The sequence below is a fragment of the Phyllopteryx taeniolatus genome, chromosome 6 (genome assembly GCF_024500385.1).
Source record: "Phyllopteryx taeniolatus isolate TA_2022b chromosome 6, UOR_Ptae_1.2, whole genome shotgun sequence".
Lineage (NCBI taxonomy): Eukaryota > Metazoa > Chordata > Actinopteri > Syngnathiformes > Syngnathidae > Phyllopteryx > Phyllopteryx taeniolatus.
This window is the reverse complement of record NC_084507.1, coordinates 555809-574677: the sequence shown is the minus strand read 5'-3', so window position 1 is coordinate 574677 and position 18869 is coordinate 555809. Positions and strand designations below refer to the sequence as shown.

At 42.1% G+C, this 18869-nt stretch overlaps 1 protein-coding gene and 1 long non-coding RNA gene across 2 annotated transcripts in view; one reads left to right on the top strand and one right to left on the bottom strand.

Moving 5' to 3' along the window:
- The window catches only part of tgfb2 (transforming growth factor, beta 2), a 72383-nt gene extending 57600 nt beyond the window's left edge, over nt 1-14783 (bottom strand). The window contains exon 1 of the mRNA XM_061776694.1: nt 14425-14783. Coding sequence (XP_061632678.1) covers nt 14425-14770 — 346 coding nt within the window. The 5' untranslated portion in view covers nt 14771-14783. The remainder of the gene's footprint in view (nt 1-14424) is intronic.
- A 159-nt stretch (nt 14784-14942) lies between these two features.
- On the top strand, nt 14943-16749 carry LOC133479549 (uncharacterized). The gene is made up of 3 exons (XR_009788992.1): nt 14943-15073; nt 15167-15254; nt 15363-16749. It is a non-coding gene; the product is annotated as an uncharacterized LOC133479549 (long non-coding RNA).
- The last annotated feature ends 2120 nt before the right edge of the window (nt 16750-18869 follow it).

Genomic DNA, 18869 nt, shown 5'->3' with positions numbered 1-18869 from the left:
AAAGAGTGACTGGTGAGTAACTTCAGTTTTTGTTTTTTTTGTTTTTTTTAATCAGAGCATGAATGTCAAACAAAATAAAAATTTACAATATCTGGGAGTTCACACACACCTGCCACTATTAAAAATTTTAAAGTGACCAGAAACCGACAACACATGCATTGGGCCCCACAGAAACATGAATTTCCATCCATTTTCAACACCGCTTATCCTGGTTAGGGTCACGGGACGCTGGAGCCTATCCCAGCTGACTTCGGGCAAAAGGCGGACTACACCCTGAACTGGTCGCCAGTCAGTCGCAGGGCACATATAGACACGGACAACCATTCGCACTCACATTCACACCGTCACTGAGTGGGAACTGAACCCACGGTGCCTGCACCAAAGTCAGGCGAGTGTACCACTACACCATCAGTGACTCCCCATAGAAACATTATTTGCTTTATTCGCTTTTAAATGACTGAATGAAGAATCTGTTTGCTGAACAGACATTGATAGTGTGTGTATGTGGCTGGGTGGGGCGGCCCTCTTCGTCTCCTGCCTGATGGGCCCGACCTGCAGAAGCCATGCCTCTTAATCAATCACCGAGCACACACTCACACCACTCACTGTATATATTTTTCTCACGAGGCACATCTGGGCACACATACATATCCAGGGGTTCCTGGGGAACTGGTATGGTATCGGACCGGGTTTCAGCATGTCAGTGCTGTTTCCTGGTCCGGGCGCCCTGCCTGCCTGGGTGGCCGGTTGTCGGGACGCCTCGGTGGGGCAGGCGGACCGCCCTTGGTCCTTCGGTGTGGGACGTGTCCCGTCCGCCGGGCTGCTCTTGGGTGGACTCCTTAGCCTGATCCCGCCTCTCGATTGATTTGGTAGGGTCCTCAGCCTCCACGATCCAGGCACAACAATTATGGGACAGTTCTGTCAGTCATTGTGCATGCGAAACAGTGTCAATTCACTTGCATGTGTCTGCAGGCACACACCCCAGGACCTTTTCGCTGGGCTCACTCACTTATTGTGACAAATAACTCATGAATATGCGAATTGCTTGGGTATTTCCTCACTCACACTCACCTCATAGACTTTTATAATTTACATAGTCAATCCCACGACACTTCAGTTGTACAGCCGGGTTCACGACCCTTGTCCTGCATGCTTCTTCTCCTGTCCTTGTCCTGTCCTATCTTGTCCTGTCCTTCCCTCACACAGTGTAGCACTACTGCCCCATACAACACTCATATCTAATGTGTCATTGTTCTAGACATGTAATGATTTACTTTTTTCATCTTGTTTACAATTAGTGCTTTGTCTTTTGTCTTTGTTTGACTGATCGACTCTGATTCTCAATAAATATCAATAATAATATGAAGAAACCACAGCGGCAGCTTAAAAACTCCACTGTGACACAGTAAAATTTTTCCGGCATAAAAGGGAAACAGATTCTCCATTCTGCTTGACCTAACAGCCGAAGAGGACAAAAAAACAAAAAAAAGTGTGTATATGTTTGTGTTTGTGTGTGTATATGGGTGCGCACGAGAGAGAGAGAGAGAGAGAGAGAGAGAGAGAGAGAGAGAGAGAGAGAGAGAAAGATTGATTAAAAATACAGTATGGCATGTTTCTCCAAGAGGCATGTTTTACAGTGACTTATGACCATAAAATGGGGCTAATGTTGGCAGATGCCCTACCAAAACAACAATACAAACATCTGCAACTTACCGAAGGTGTTCTTTTCCGAAGACTACACTGCATCGGTTTTTGGAGTCAGTAAAGTTAACATTCAGGCACCTTTTTTTTTTTTTTTTCCCCAAAATGAGTCATTTTGATTGACCCGCGAAGGCTTTGTGTGCGGTCATGTGACTGCATTGTGCCGTCTCAATGGTGAATTAGAGTCATATGACACGAGTGATCACGTTGGATTGGTGCAACGGTGCCCCATGCTGAAGATGAAGTATTATTATTAAACTTTTTTTTCTTTGGTTTCTTGATAAGTGTTACTCTCGGAGATGCGAGTCTAGTCAAAGTCTGCGAAATGGTATTTAAATACCGCAATGCTGAAATGTTCTTCTCTTGCTTTTTGTCTATAGTTAAAAATTGAGACATACATACAGTGTTGTCTAAATTGCTTTACTGTATTTACTTTTGAATGCTATTAATTAATTGTATTAATCTTATTTTTCCTTTCAGTATTTTCATTGTATTCTAATGTCTGACTGTAGACTATGACTGCAAATTAGCTGAAGCTAGATGTCTTTATGGATCACATTTGACCTTTTTTTTTAAAGGCAATGTTTATCGTCCCTGTTAATAAACTTTAATTGAATGTTAATCATAATATCATTAAAATAAGAAGTAACAGACACATTAAGCAGGCAAGTGTTTTTTGGGTTTTTTTTCCCTTCAAGCTCACAAACCTGATGGTCCAGTGCTTGTGGATGCGCCTACTCTTTCTGTCTCACATACTGCTTGTATCTCACAGCCTCCTCAAGAGCTTTGTCTGTCTCTTTCCTGCACTGTGTCCTCTCTCTTAACTGGACTTTTAAAACAGACGGTTAAAAAGCAAACACACATGCTACTAGGTTTAGGAACATTAGTCTGAATGACAGGTGTTGGCATTGTTTGCCAGTTTCATCATGTGAAGGTCCTGCACGAACCCACATGACACACAAGGTAAGTGAAGTTATCCACAAAAGTGGAGATAATAAGTTTGGATCGCTGTTTCACTCTTTATTTGGAATTTTGTACAGATCCAAAACATTTATGCTTATTTTTGCCAGGTATTTGGCTTTGTGATACATTTTTTTCTCAGGTAATTTCCCTCCCTTTCTTCCATTTGAGCATATCTTTCAATATGTGACCAAAAAGCAAATGCAAAGCCTGTTTACGCGCTGAAACATAGCCACCACATCCCATAATGCAACACAGTACCCAAACCATTACCAAGCCCTTTTGAGCATCGACAGCAGCAGGTTCATCGCTAGTCTGTACCCCTTCTCCACCTTAAGGCCAATTTATAATATCCTAATTGCGTGACCCCAAATCGCAGACTTGCACGCGATTCCATTCATACTACATTTCAGGATTCACGTACGGACGCATTCTACACATGAGCATTGATCCACACATCCCCGTCCTATGCATGTGCATTTAATCATAGGGGCGACCCTGCGAAAGCGAAAAGAAACAGAGCTCCTGTGTCTCTTGTATTTGGCTTAAGATAAAGAAAAAGTCAAACGAACATACAATGTGCGACCACTGAATGTGAATAGGAGAACGGACGGAGAATTCACCACACTGGAGCAAGAAATGAGAGACACCGATGAGGAGAAGCAAATATAAATTGGCCTTTTCCTAGTGCTCTACAAATAAAGTTGAGTTAAATTGAGTTGACCTTCGCCACAGCCTCCACAACAACCACCACACTTCACACCATCAACAAGTGACACCGATGAGGATGTCCCAACTCCTCACATGACAGAGAGTTGACCAGGTTGAGAAGGCAACTGGAGAAAACGCACCAAAGCAAGGGTGCAGGACCAGATTGCATCAGTGCCAGGTCCTTAAAGGCTTTTCCCTACCAGCTTTCTGGCTCTCTTTTTGGGGGTTGCCACGAAAACCTTTATAATGGACTTCAGTGTCTATGGAACTAAATAGCACCCAAGGGACATGTAGCACACTGGAGGACACACAGGCCTTAACAAATAGCCTTTTTGTCCACTTACCTTCACACTGACAGAAAGACACTGTGTCAACCAGCCAGGACTATTACAACAGTGTGAGCGTTATTTACTGCTGCACGATACAATGTTTAAGCTATTATAAATAATGATTTGGTGTGTTTTATATGAAAAACTGTGAGGCACTAACCACTTCACTGGGCGAAAAACTAATTAAAGAAATCTGTGTTACTTTTTGATGTTATTTTATTTGCTTCCTTACTTCCTTACCAATGCCATTACACAAAATAGCACAAAAAACATAAATTTCTTGGTCACGTGAAACATTTGCACAGCCACTTTTTGCCATGCAGTTTGACAGTCAAAATTGTTTTGTATTTAACTATGGTATAGTGTCACTTCACCCATATATTGTATATTGTTTTTTTTTTTTTAACCTTTCCTGTTCAGCTGCATGGCCATGCAGAATGGTGGATGTATTTTGTGCTGGAACCGTTTTGCTGTGCAACAGGGGAGTTTGCAATACTCCCTCTGCTTATTTTTTCACTTTTTGAAATTACTCTGATGTTTCCTGAAAATGCAGCTGGACAGAAAAGAAGTTTAGGGGACAGACAGAGGGACAGAATGGACAAGGGGAATAGAGGTGCAAACCACAGCAGAACTATAGTTAGACAGTCTAGATATTTGATCACAAATAACGTTACAAATGTCAAATTGTGTTCTTATATAGCGGCACGGTGGGCGACTGGTTAGAGCGTCAGCCTCACAGTTCTGAGGACCCGGGTTCAATCCCCGGCCCCACCTGTGTGGAGTTTGCATGTTCTCCCCGTGCCTGCGTGGGTTTTCTCCGGGTACTCCGGTTTCCTCCCACATCCCAAAAACATGCATGAATTGGAGACTCTAAATTGCCCGTAGGCATGACTGTGAGTGCGAATGGTTGTTTGTTCCTATGTGCCCTGCGATTGGCTGGCAACCAGTTCAGGGTGTACCCTGCCTCCTGCCCGATAACAGCTGGGATAGGCTCCAGCACGCCTTCCTTGTATGATTTCCTGTACTGTGAGGTTTCACCACCAAGTCTCCTTCTCTCCTTTCCTGCCAGAAGATATATTGAGTACTCTCTTGCTTGTCTCTCTGATCACCTTGGCGGTAGTGGTCCAGTCTTCTGGAAGCTCCCTCCTTTCCACCGAGAGCCTGTCTCAGCTCTTCCCGAAAAGCCGCACAACACTTTTCCTTTCTCAGCTTCCACCACATGGTTCTCTGCTCTGCCTTCTTAATCTTCCTCCCCACCACCAGAGTCATCTTACACACCACCATCCTATGCTGTCTAGCCACATTCTCCCCTAACACTACCTTACAGTCGGTAACCTCCTTCAGAATATATCATCTGCACAAGATGTAATCCACCTGCATGCTTCTACCTCTGCTCTTGTAGGTCACCCTATGCTCCTGCCTCTTCTGGAAGAAAGTGTTCACGACAGCCATTTCCATCCTTTTTGCAAAGTCTACCCCCATCTGTCCCTCCAAGTTCGTTTCCTGGATGCTGTACTTACCCATCACTTCTTCATCACCCCTATTTCCTTCACCAACATTACAATCTGCACCAATCACGACTCTCTCTCTGTCTGGGATGCTCAGAACTACTTCGTCTAGCTCCTTCCAGAATTTCTCTTTCACCTCTTGGTCATATCCTACCTGTGGGGCATAGCCACTAATCACATTATTCATAGCAACCTCAATTTCAAGTTTCAGCCTCATCACTCGATCTGATAATCTTTTCACCTCCAAGACATTCTTAGCTAACTCTTAACTTTAAAATAACCCATACTCTATTTCTCTTCCCATCTACACCATGGTAAAATAATTTAAACCCTGCCCCTAAACTTCTAGCCTTACTGCCTTCCCACCTGGTCTCCTGGACACACAATATATCAACCTTTCTCCTAATCATCATGTCAACCAACTCCCGAAATTTATCATATTTTTCATAGTCCCAACACTTCAAGTCCCCACATTTTATTCTAGGCTCTGTGCTTACCTCTTTTCTTTCTACCTAAGAACCCGCTTTCCACCTCTCCTTCGTCTTCGACCCACAGTAACTGAATTTCCACCGGCACCCTGCAGGCTGACGCCGCCGGTGGCAGACGTTGTTAACCCGGGCCACGACCGATCCGGTATGGAATTCTTTGGATGAACGCTCATATTTGTTTGGCAAAGTTTTAAGCCGGATGCCCTTCCTGACGCACCCCTCTGCATTTATCTGGGCTTGGGAACGGCCTACAGTTTGCACTGGCTTGTGCCACCCTTAGGGCTGCATTGGGAGGAAATCGGATTACCCAGAGAAAACCCATGCACGGGGAGAACATACAAACTCCACACAGGCGAGGCCGGATTTGAACCCAGGTCCTCAGAACTGTGAGGCAGACGTGCTAACCAGTCATCCAGCGTGCCGCCAGATTTTACTCTTACTTGAGTAATATTATTCTAAAGTAACAGTACTCTTACTTGAGGACAATATTTGGCTACTCTATCCACCTCTCGTTCACAATAACATTCATCAGGCAGAAATTAACTAAGTTCAGTGTATGTTCGCCCAAACCTTCGTTCATTGAATACGTTCAGGTACAACACTGCGTGTACACAAATCAAATTTAACGAACTTCCACAAAAGATGTGGGGAGCTTTCTAACAATTTACAAGGATTAATGACAGTGAATACCAGTAGCAAATTTTCATAGAAACAATATAAGAGCTTAAGTCGGAAGAAAAAGCAGAACGGGCGGCACGTTAAATCTCAAAACAAAAACAGCTTGAGAGCAGGGACACGATGTTTGGTTTTTGCATTTAATGCCAAAGCAATTATGTTTTTTTGTGTGTATAAAGTTGGAGGACTCACTCTTATCGTTTCCTACTTTAATGAGAAAGGCTGAGAAAAGACTACAATCACCATTTACTATTATGAAACCAATAGTTAAGAGTAAGACTTGAACAAACTATGAGAGACTGCATTTTCTCCCCAAACATCATTCTTGTTTTTTTTTCTTTTTTTAGAAAACCAAAGCAGTGACATCACTGTGACATCATAGTGTTTATTTTGTCACAGTTAACAAAGCAGCTCCAGAGCCACATGGACCTTGTGTAACTGGAACAATTCCCACTGACAAGTTAGCTGACATTTGAGTGTAAAATTGTTGGAATTCCCCTTTTGGTTGTGATTTCTGTATCACAGACCTTGGGCAATATCGGTTACCATGAAGACCTTGGGCTCTTGGCTAACAGACAGTTAGAAACTTTACGTATATGTATTTGTGGGGGTGATTTTTTAAATTTTTTTCATGAAGCAAGTTGCAGTACAGAGTGGCGGGCAGGACTTATACACACAGCCTGTTCGGTTTGAATATGAGATTGTGATGTGTGAGACAGCACCTCAGACTACCCTGAGCACAGCGTCTTTATCCAACAGTCCTGAAAAGCTGTTAAGACAAACATCAAGGCCTCTGAAGACTATCTGGCAGCCAACCGAATATGGTGGATGCCTCTGTGAGCATGTGATATTCCTTTTCACAATACTAGAAACATGTATCAAATGAAGGAGACCAAATAGCAGAATTGAAGGAGTAGCTACACAATCTTTCTACATTAAGCATCTGTCTCTGGATGTGAAGACCTGGCCAGTGTCACCAGTTCACATGAATGGCGATCCATTTTGGCTCCCTCCCTCCCCTCGGTATTATTTATACCTGTTAATGCTTTCCTGACTGCACTTGGATCCAGGCCCGATCGCCTCAGATTGAAGGTATTTACACAGCAGAAAGAGCTAAGGATAACATTAAAAGCAAAAGACACTTCAGGGCACTCAGAATGTCTTGCTAATTTATTTTTGCTTCAGTTCTTGTGCTCACACTTCCACTGTGGTTAGTGAACAATTGCATCTTTATTTTCTATGCAGTTGCAAGACAAAGTATATAAACCCTTTGGAATTACCTGGTTTTCAGCATAAATTGTCCATAAAATGTGATCTGATCATCATCCAAGTCATTGGTTCACAACTCTGGTCACCCTTGGACTTGCATTTTCTTATTGTCACTAAGTTGCAACCCACTTTTGCAAAAGTGAAGAATAGTAAAGAACATGTATCATTCAAATAAAGCCTGTGAAAACATACTCTGTGTAAAGAATATTGCTACAAATACACATGCTTATATATTCAAAGGGCTCTCCAGAGCACCTTAGAAAATTAGTATGAAAAACAACTACATAAGCAAAAATGAATATTTTGGCACTGATCTCATCTTTTTAGAAAAGTGCAAAATCAATAGTTTGCTTTCTTTTAAAGAAATTAAGTATGCAGACAAAAACAAACCATATCAGTTTTAACATTCTTAAATATTATGCTATATAAACACACCCCAAATAATAACGATTCTGACACATGCCTGTCAAAATGGTATTTTTGTATAATGGTAGTGGTACACTCGCCTGAGTTTGGTGCAGGCAGCGTGGGCTCAGTTCCCACTCAGTGACAGTGTGAATGTGAATGCAAATGGTTGTCCGTGTCTATATGTGCCCTGTGACTGACACGCGACCAGTTCAGGGTGTAGTCCGCCTTTCGCACAAAGTCAGCTGGGATAGGCCCCAGCACCTGCGACCCTAACCAGGATAAGTGGTGTTAACAATGGATGGATGGATGGATCTGCAGGTTTTATCTTCAACCAAGTTGAAGCAGTCACACTCGGAAGCTTTGATTGGATTATCAAATGCTGACAAGGCTGGTGATCAGGATGATCGCTGCTCAACAACAGGCAACATTTTTTCTAAGTGGAGGGGCAGTAAGCTGGCCCAGTAAGAAATATCCAACAGTTGCACTCTCAACAGCAGAAGCAGAGTACATCGTTCTCAGTCACACTGCTCAAGAAGGTATTGGGATGAGACGATTATTGAGTGATCTTGGAATGAAGGCTACGTTGACAATGATCTTGGAAGACAACCAAGGAGCCATCGCAGTTGGAAAGAATCCCATGAGCCAGTCGAGTACAATCACACAGACATTTGATACCACGACATTAATGAATGTGTATAGAATGGACAAAACTGCAATATTGTCCAACAAACGACAAGAAAGCAGATATATTGACCCAAGCCACTGACTAAACAAAAGTTTGAAAGTCTTGGGAAAGAAATTGGACTATATCCTGTTTAAACATTTTTTTGTGTGTTTGACAGGTGAACAGAAAGAAATGAAGAGTTCCAAAAGGTGATTGTAAATGTGAAATGTGTTTGAAGATTTATTTTCTTGACATTTCATGGGAGAGAGGACAGCTCTGTAGTTTTAGTTAAGGGCTCCAAATGCCATTGTAAAATTAAAGGTGCACTATTTTACCAAACCAAATTTTTCGAGGATTTGGGATGTAATATTGCCTCAGTAAACGTGAAATATTAATTAAAATTGTCCAAGCATTCCTGAGTACCATACGTTTGTTCGCCGAGAGGCCTGAAATCAGGTCATTTGAATTTTTCGAGCTTATCTATGTCACTAGAGAAGAGCTCTGCTCAGTCATTCACAAGCAAAGATGGGGCGAGGTTTACCTCTTTGTGAACAAGTGCGTGAGAAAATAGTCCAACAGTTTAAGGACAATGTTCCTCAATGTACAATTGCAAGGAATTTAGGGATTTCATCATCTACCGTCCATAATATCATCAAAAAGTTCAGAGAATCTGGAGAAATAACTGCATGTAAGCAGCAAGGCCAAACACCAACATTGAATGCCCGTGACCTTTGATCCCTCAGACGGCACTGCATCAAAAATCAACATCATTGTGAAAAGGATATCACCACATGGGCTCAGGAGCACTTCAGAAAACGCTACATCCGTAAGTGCAACTTGAAACTCTACTATGGAAAGCAAAAGCCATTTATCAACAACACCCAGAAACGCCGCCGGCTTCTCTGGGCCCGAGCTCATCTAAGATGGACTGATGGATGCTAAGTGGAAAAGTGTTCTGTGGTCCGACGAGTCCACATTTCAAATTGTTTTGGGAAACTGGGCATCATGTCCTCCGGGCCAAAGAGGAAAAGAACCATCCGGACTGTTATGGACACAAAGTTCAAAAGCCAGCATCTGTGATGGTATGGGGCTGGGTTAGTGCCAATAGCATGGGTAACTTACACATCTTTGAAGGCACCATTAATGCTGAAAGGTACATACAGGTTTTGGAGAAACATATGTTGCCATCCAAGCAACATCTTATTTCAGCAAGACAATGCCAAACCACATTCTGTTCGTGTTACAACAGTGTGGCTTCATAGTAAAAGAATGCGGGTACTAGACTGGCCTGCTTGCAGTACAGACCTGTCTCCCATTGAAAATGTGTGGCGCATTATGAAGCGTAAAATACGACAACGGTGACCCCGGACTGTTGAACAGCTGAAGCTGTACATCAAGCAAGAATGGGAAAGAATTCCACCTACAAAGCTTCAACAATTAGTGTCCTCAGTTCCCAAACGTTTATTGAATGTTGTTAAAAGAAAAGGTGATGTAACACAGTAGTAAACATGACCCTCTCCCAGCTTTTTTGGAACATGTTGCAGCCATAAAATTCTAAGTTAATGATTATTTGCTAAAAACAATAAAGTTGATCAGTTTGAACATTAAATATCTTCTCTTTGTCGTGTATTCAATTAAATATAGGTTGAACATGATTTGCAAATTGTTGTATTCTGTTTTTATTTATGTTTAACACAACGTCCCAACTTCATTGGAATTGGGGTTGTAGTATGAATTTACTCTTCACATGCAAAACCCAAATCTTGTCACTGAGCGTAGGCATTTAACACTTTATTGTATGCAGCATGTATCACAAAACCTTTCAAATACTAATCAAGCATGGTGTCATGTGACACACCAGCATATGATCTGTGACCTCAGCGTACCTCACGCAACCTCAGTTCAGCAAGTATCAAAGGATTAACTGGTTTTTTTTTGTTTTTTTGTGGCTTATTCCATAAGATGGATAAGCCTCAACAAGAGTTGTTAGGAGAAGAAAAGTGAGCGAATATGTACCAAACGTATGATATAATCGGACGTACATTCAAAGAAGAATGCAATGTTGCCATACACATTGACACTTTACTTTTGATTTTTTTGTTCTACTATTAGCAGTTTTAACTCATGTTTTTACACTTGTATGACCGATGAGAAGGAAAAATGCTTGAACATTGCTAGAACAGTTAATTATGATTTCATGATTGGGATAGGTTGACCCTGAAAGAGATTATATTTCCTGTGTGAAAAGTAGACTTTACACCAATTTTATCGGGCTGATCGGTATCGGCCGATAATTAGCATTTTATGCTGATCGGCTGATTGGCTTAAATGTCATAATTCGCCGATCCGATCAATGCCGCACATTTACTGCGCGTCGCCATCGTGCACATTATATTTGAATCCAAAAGCTAGTTTATTTTTAGCCTTGTCGCGTGTCTTTTGACGGACTATTGGAAATATCTGACGGCCAATAAAGTTATTTAAAAAAAAATAAAAGATGTTGGCGGTGTGCAAAGACGACACATAATGCCGGATCAGACTACAAGACAAATTTGCTCTTTCACGATTGCACGATGTCAGACTACTGAAATAAAATCTTGTATTCCGATACCATTGCATCCCGTTTTTTACGATCATTGGGCTTTATCTTGTCAACTCAAATGTGACCGGATACACGCGTTACCGTGGCGACAACAACCACAGTGAATCGCGCCGACTGTATTATGAGGACAAAATGGGGAAAAACGTGTGTTGGTGCTCACCGGTGCTCAGGACAGGAGAGGACGTTCGTTTAAGCCTTGCTTGAGGTATGTTCACATAGTTTTAATACAATACGGCTCACAAGCAGGCAATAAAATGTTATGTAGCCTAGCAAGCTACTGGTAGCACGAACGGTTGGACGTAAACATGCCGCCGTTCTGTCGACTCATGCTCTAAAGTTTCGGTGTGGGTGAAGTAATTTAATTAAAAATAAAGCAATTTAATTCCAGTAAGTTAGATCCCATTATTTCTGTCATGTAATGTTGGTTTGACCTGACTGATTAGAATACACGATCTGACTAGAGCAGTGATTTCCGACATTTATGGAGCCAAGGAACATATTTTACAATTGAAAACTCTCACGGCACGCCAACAAACAAAAATGTCACAAAAAGTGGATACATGAATTACTGTCATTATGCCTCACTGGCATAAATAGAGGAACAAAGATACATTATTTATTGAAAATATAATTATTTGAGCAATTAAGTACACAAGTATATACAGTAAATGAACAGGTCATTTAAATAGACACGTTCCTCCATCTTGTGATCGGATAGGTGATCGGGTATCGTTTTTTTTTTTTTTTTTAATTAATGATGGAAAAGTTTTTTGGTAGAACTACAAAAAATGACAATGGGCTTTTTTATTTGAATCTTGTAGTTGGCAGAGAAATAACTATCTCAACTGAAGATTGATTAATGGGAGGTAGTCACCACAATGGCCCATGTTGTGCGTGCGTGTGTACGTGTGTGGGTTGGGGTTACAGCCCAATGTTTTTTGTTTTTGTTTTTGTTTTAAGGCTTCCTGACAACTTACAGACACGGTCTTGACAGTAATGCTGCCATTATACCATAGCCGCAGCGGTGAAATTGAATGCTTTAAATGTGGCTCCAAAAAACATTTAAAAGGTTTCTGACACTGTTAATGACTGCACAACATAGTACATATAAGAGGAACAATACAGTCTGCTGCTCAGTTTATGGGTCATTTTCATATCATCACAGTGAAGATGGTAAAAAAAAAAAATAATAATAATAATTAAAAAAGCGGCACGGTGGCCGACTGGTTAGAGCGTCAGCCTCACAGTTCTGAGGTGCGGGGTTCAATCCCCGGCCCCGCCTGTGTGGAGTTTGCATGTTCTCCCCGTGCCTGCGTGGGTTTTCTCCGGGCACTCCGGTTTCCTCCCACATCCCAAAAAAAACATGCATTAATTGGAGACTCTAAATTGCCCGTAGGCATGACTGTGAGTGCGAATGGTTGTTGTTTTCTATGTGCCCTGCGATTGGCTGGCAACCAGTTCAGGGTGTACCCCGCCTCCTGCCCGATGACAGCTGGGATAGGCTCCAGCACGCCCGCGACCCTAGTGAGGAGAAGCGGCTCAGAAAATGGATGGATGGATAATTAAAAAAAACAAATAATAATAATTTAGCAATTTTTTTATGCCGCCTCGGTTTTATATTGGTAAAAGTCTCCCACGCTGAAACAGCCACACTTTTAAAGTCCCATTTTCAAAACGTTATTGAGGATTTAAAATTTGAGGCAGTCAAAGTAAAGGCAATTCTTATTGACAGAGCAAATTGTGGTGGCCCACTGAAATGATTTTTTTATGACGGTAAAGACAAAAGTGCATAACTTTAAAGACAGCTTCATAAAAATCGAGCGAGTTGCAGAATTTACGTGTTGCCCTTCAAGCTCTGCATATGCAAGGGCATAAATGATTCCACCGAATCATTCAACCCATTACACCCTTGTCTTTATATAATCGGAATAACGGTGAAGACATGCAATACCTCATACTCATTCATATCTCAGAAATAACACCATTTATTTTGGTGTCTGCTATTGTGTGAACGCAAAATGGCTGCCACAACCCTGGCACTTCCGCTCACAGGTCCCACTGGTGTATTGCAACAACATAATGAGGCTTTCTTCAGTGCCATTAGCGGTAAAGACAACTTCAGTGACAAGGTAGGACTGCAAAAATGTAATTACATCTTCAGAAAACATGTTGCAAACCACAAAACTTCATTTCGGAAGCCTTACAGTGAAGACATTTTTGGCATTAAAAGTTTAAAAAATATAATTTTGGAATATTTTTTTCTGAGAAAAAGTTGATGAGCTTTTGATGGAAAGCAACTGCCAATAATTCAAATACTCCTCATTCATTGATTTTCAAAAGGAAATTGTGCGGGCCATGTCTTTACCGTTAATTGATCCTTTTTAAAAAGCCACCAAAATTCACGTAAACACACATGTTGGGGTTATTAATGGGATTACCAATTACCGGAGACAAATTCCTTGTGTGTTTTTTGGACATACTTGGCAGATAAAGATGATAAAGATGATTCTGACAAAAGGAGTTGGACATTTCACCATCCGGAAGCTTCCTGCTCTCGTTCATCCCATCATCGAAGCTGTTTGACGGGGTTGAGGTCAGGACTCTGTGGGCAAGCCGAGTTCTACCACATTCCACTAATGCACCGGCGTCAAACTGGTGGCCCGGGGGCTACATTCGGCCCTGCCACGTCGCGAAACCAAATCACGTGCATCCACTTCATGTATCCTTGCATAAATACCAAAATTGCAAATTGTCTTCACCTTTAAAATTAATGAGTTACTGCAAGCATTCTGTTCGTTACCGATCCTCTTTCTAAAATAATTTCAATAATACTGTAGTCGATGGCTTCTGATTTCAAAAGTAGTTATCCATCAATGTGTGTATATGTCATAATATGAGGCGATCATACATTCATATGGGTTCACAGCCATAACGGCCCTCCAAGAGAAATCATAACTGCGATGTGGCCCGCCACAAAAATTAGTTTGACACCCCCTGCCCTAATGCTTCCTCAGATGGTTTCTCCAGTCATCTAACTGAACTCATCGAGATGCACGCGTCGATACTTTGGTCTGTGCAGTTGTGCAGTCGATAGAACACATGCACTTACTCTCAGACGGGTAGATGGGCTGCATCTCGATCTTGTGCACCTCCTTGGCGTAGTACTCCTCCTCGCTCCGCTGTCGCTCGCACGTTGCCGCCCGTTCATTGGCCTTCTCCTGCAAGAGGTCCCGCGTGCTGTTGTAAATGGCTACGATGTCCCTGGACCCGTCCTCGGGCTCGGGGAAGTCCTGTGGCGGATTGGCGAGCTTGAGTTTGCTCAGGATCTGCCCTCGGATCGCCTCGATGCGCTTCTTCTTGAACTGCTCCATGTCCAATACGCTGCATGTCGACAAACTGAGCGCAACAGTGACAAAATCCAAAGCGAGGAGAAGGCTGACAAAGCACAGGTTCATCTTGTCCCACTCGGGCCGGAACAACACTAATCAAAAACGGCATTCACTATGGTGACTTCGAAGTCACCACCAATACACATTACAGGGACAAAAATGGCAAGATTCTGAGCGCATTCATACGCGCGCGAGTCAACGACCCCTCCGATATTTTCAATGCGTTTCATAAATAGGAGGCGGCTGGAGAATTCATTCAATGCTTTTGGAAGAAACCGTTGAATCCGTGACCGAAGTGAGCAAGATGGCACATCGAGTGTGCGTAAAAGTGCAGTCGAGTTGTGATGGCTGCCATTCAACTGCTCAAAAGTAAGTCTTCGCTGAAAACAAGGATTGGGGGGGGGGGGGGGGGGGGACGGGACAACCGAGTAATAGTTGGTGGACTGTGCTGTTTACCCGCAGGACTCGAGCACACTTTCACCGCATCACAATGCTGGAATCGTCGCAGCCTCCGCAAACCAGAGGCAGAGACGTCGACCCCTGCTTCGAAGTCAGAAGAAACCACACGTTGTCTTTTTGAATAATCCCAACTATTTGAAACGTTCGAATTGTACTAGCCGGGCTATCTTGTGATTTCCTCAATCCAAAATCCACACAGACGTTGAAGTGTTCCCACCACAGCTGCTGATCTTCCCTCCTCGAGCGTCGCACGTCCTCCTCAGCCCACCTGCGCCCTGCAGCTCGTCCCCAACGCGTGCCAAGGCAGCGGACCTCTGAGGCCACTTCAATCATATTTATCAAGGACCGATTAGACCACGTGTTCAACCCCCCCCCCCCCCCCCCCCCACACACACACACATATCTTTTGAAAAATCACCCCTCTCTGGCCCCATCTAATACCATTTGCAGTTTACCATAATCTCATTTGAATTATGTTTTTTTTCAGTTTTTTGTTTTAGTATTTTTGAATTATTATTGCACAAGCGTTTTTTTTTGGGGGGGGGGCGGAGATGCGAGGGGACGGGGCCAAGGGCGGGGACTGAAATGGCGCTACATATTGGTAGCAGTTTGTAAAGTGCATATTTCCCTTTAATTCCACGTTAAGAGGCGACTTATTTTAAATTGGACTGTTCGTTGCACCAACGGGGAAGTTGCTTTGAAAGGCTCACGTGCCTTTGCAATATAATGGAGTGTAGATCATTAAAGCGGCCACAGTATGTTTTGCAGTACAAAGTGATTTGTTTGAATCAATATTTTGGTGCATTTCATTTTGACATAGAAACATTTTTTTGGGGGGGTGGGCATTGAAATCGCATACAGCAGTAATTCTCAAAAGTGTGGCACGAGTACCACGAGTGGTGCACGAATGGTATGCGGAAGAATCACTGAATTAAATACAATTAAAATTGACACCCATTAAAACATGAAATATACAATCAAAAATATTTGAGTGAAGTAGCTATGCAACAGCTTATTTAAACTTTTTTATAATCCAGTGGGAATTTGTGTTTGGCTATGTGCCTGCTGTATGCACCACATGCACTAATCCGCACACTCACAGAGAGAGTGGGCAGGGTGAACTGGTTCATTTTCACGAAATGTACCTCTCAAAACTGGTTCAGTTCCGGGAGGCTTATTTAGTTTATTTTTATTTTATTTTTTTTAAACAGTGTAAAATGAGCTGCAATTCTTGATCCTTAGGGTATTTTGATGTTGCCCTCCTCGATCCTCCCCTACATGAAAACACTGCAATTAATTTGTTAATAAGTAAAAAAAAAAAAGAACATTAGAAATGAAAATCAGGTAATTGAAATTGAAAAATAATAAAATTACAATAAGTAAAACCTGTGAGACTAAGAGCCGAACATACCATAGCAACTCTAACATGAATTTTTCAGAGTATGCCCACTTCTACTACTAATTACGAGAACTACTTATTTCGGGGACCCCCTTAAAAATGACAAGATACATCTCAAAGGGTTTATTATCCTAAAAAAAAGAAACAAAGAACAAACAAACAAAAAAAAAACAATGTGTCGTTGTCGTCCCCCCCCCCCCCCCCCCCCCCCCCCCAAAAAAAAACAACAACAAATTGTACATGAGACAAGCACTCCCCTTGCGCCACCACTGGTAGGGCACCAGTTCTCTGGCCCACGTTATCAAATAAATCATATACTGTATTAAGCATGATTGGCACTGCCATTTTTTAAGCTTTGCAAGCATGATATGATCTCATCTTATTTTTAGTTATTTTAGGAGTTCTACATTGAACCAAATTGTGGTGCACTTGGTTTGTCCAATAAAGTGCATTACTGCTGGAACACATGTAGGTCCTTAGAGCATTTTTTTTCCATATAAAACTCCAGGAAAATATGTGTTCAGTAGGGGTTAATGTTTAAATTTTTGTATTATCCATCCACCCATCTATTTTCTGTACCGCTTATCCTCACCAGGGCCGCGGGCGTGCTGGAGCCTAACCAAGCTATCGTCGGGCGAGAGGTGGGGTACACCCTGAACTGGTCGCTGGCCAATCGCAGGGCACACAGAAACAAATAAGCATTCGCACTCACATTCACACCTACGGGCAATTTAGCGTCTTCAATCAACCTACCACGCATGTTTTTGGGATGTGGGAGGAAACCGGAGTACCCGGAGAAGACCCCCCCAGGCACGGGGAGAACATGCAAACTCCACACACGCGGGGCCGGGATTTGAACCCCGGTCCTCAGAACTGTGAGGCAGATGTGCTAACCAGTCGCCGCCTGTATTATTATTATTATTATCCTCAATAATAGTTATGATGCTAGAGGTAGTTTGGGCACGAAATCTAGGACATTTCTCAAAAGAGATTAGGCAAAACAACTGAAATAATAATCTCAAATATAGCCAGATACAACCTGCAGCCTCATCATATGTGTGAGCCCTCCACTTGATTTAAACTGCCAGTGTGATTTATGTTTACACCCCACAGAAAACAGCCGACTTGTTTGTTGTTTGCAAGTCTTGCTTGGTCCTTCAATCTGCCGCACTACTGCCAGCCTTGTCACTGATGTTTAAAAAAATAAATTTCTCAATGGGTCAATAGGACGAGTGTAAAAAAAAAAACACTACATTATCACCAGTGTTGGGGAGCAATTAATTGCATGTAATGAGATTATGTAATTTATTTACAAAATTTAAGTAGTTTTAATTCATTCCATTAATGGGATAAAACGTGTAATTAAATGACAATTGCTTAGAATTGTAGTTACATTTGAAAAATAGCTGCAAAAGGTCAGATTTGTATTCATACCAATTCCTTCTTATAAAGCTGACGCCTGTGATTGGCGCTCTCTGGTAATATGCCATTCTGCTATAGTCTCAGACATGACATATTTTTCCAAATATGACCTCAAATCGCCACCTCATGGTGCAAGCTATTAGTTTGTCTGAGATTTTGAAAAAGGTTAGACTTATAGTTGCACTTTTGAATACATAAAAACACATAACTTTTTTTTTATGGAACATTCACTTATCTGGTTTTTCATTCATTGATTTATCTTCCATTCCCCTTCTCCTCACAAGGGTCGCAGGCATGCTGGAGCCTATCCCAGCTAACCTCGGGCGAGAGGCGGAGTACACCCCGAACTGGCCGGCAGACAATCACAGGGCACATATAAACAAACAACCATTCGCACTCACATTCACACCGTTGGTCAATTGAGAGTTTTAGTTAACCTACCGTTCATGTTTTTGGGGTGTGGGAGGAAACCGGAGTGCCCGGAGAAAACCCACGCAGGCAAGGGGAGAACATGCAAACTCCACACAGGCGGGGCCGGGGATTGAACCCCGGTCCTCCAAACTGTGATGCAGACGCTCTAACCAGTCGGTCACCGTGCCGCCTGGTTTTTCATGTGAAGCGATATTGTCTAAATTGTTTAATCCACTTTTTTTTTTTTACAGGAAACATCCAATTAAATAATAAAAATGTAACCAAGTGTAATTAGTTATATTACTTTGAGAATGTAATTGGAATAGTTACACTACAATTACATTTTCACCAGGGTAACTTGTAATTGTAACCAACTACATTTCCAAAGTAATCTTCCCATCACTATCAATGAATTGAAATGATTCTATTACGCCTTAGGTTATCAAATGTAAAAAAGATGAATCAATAGACACA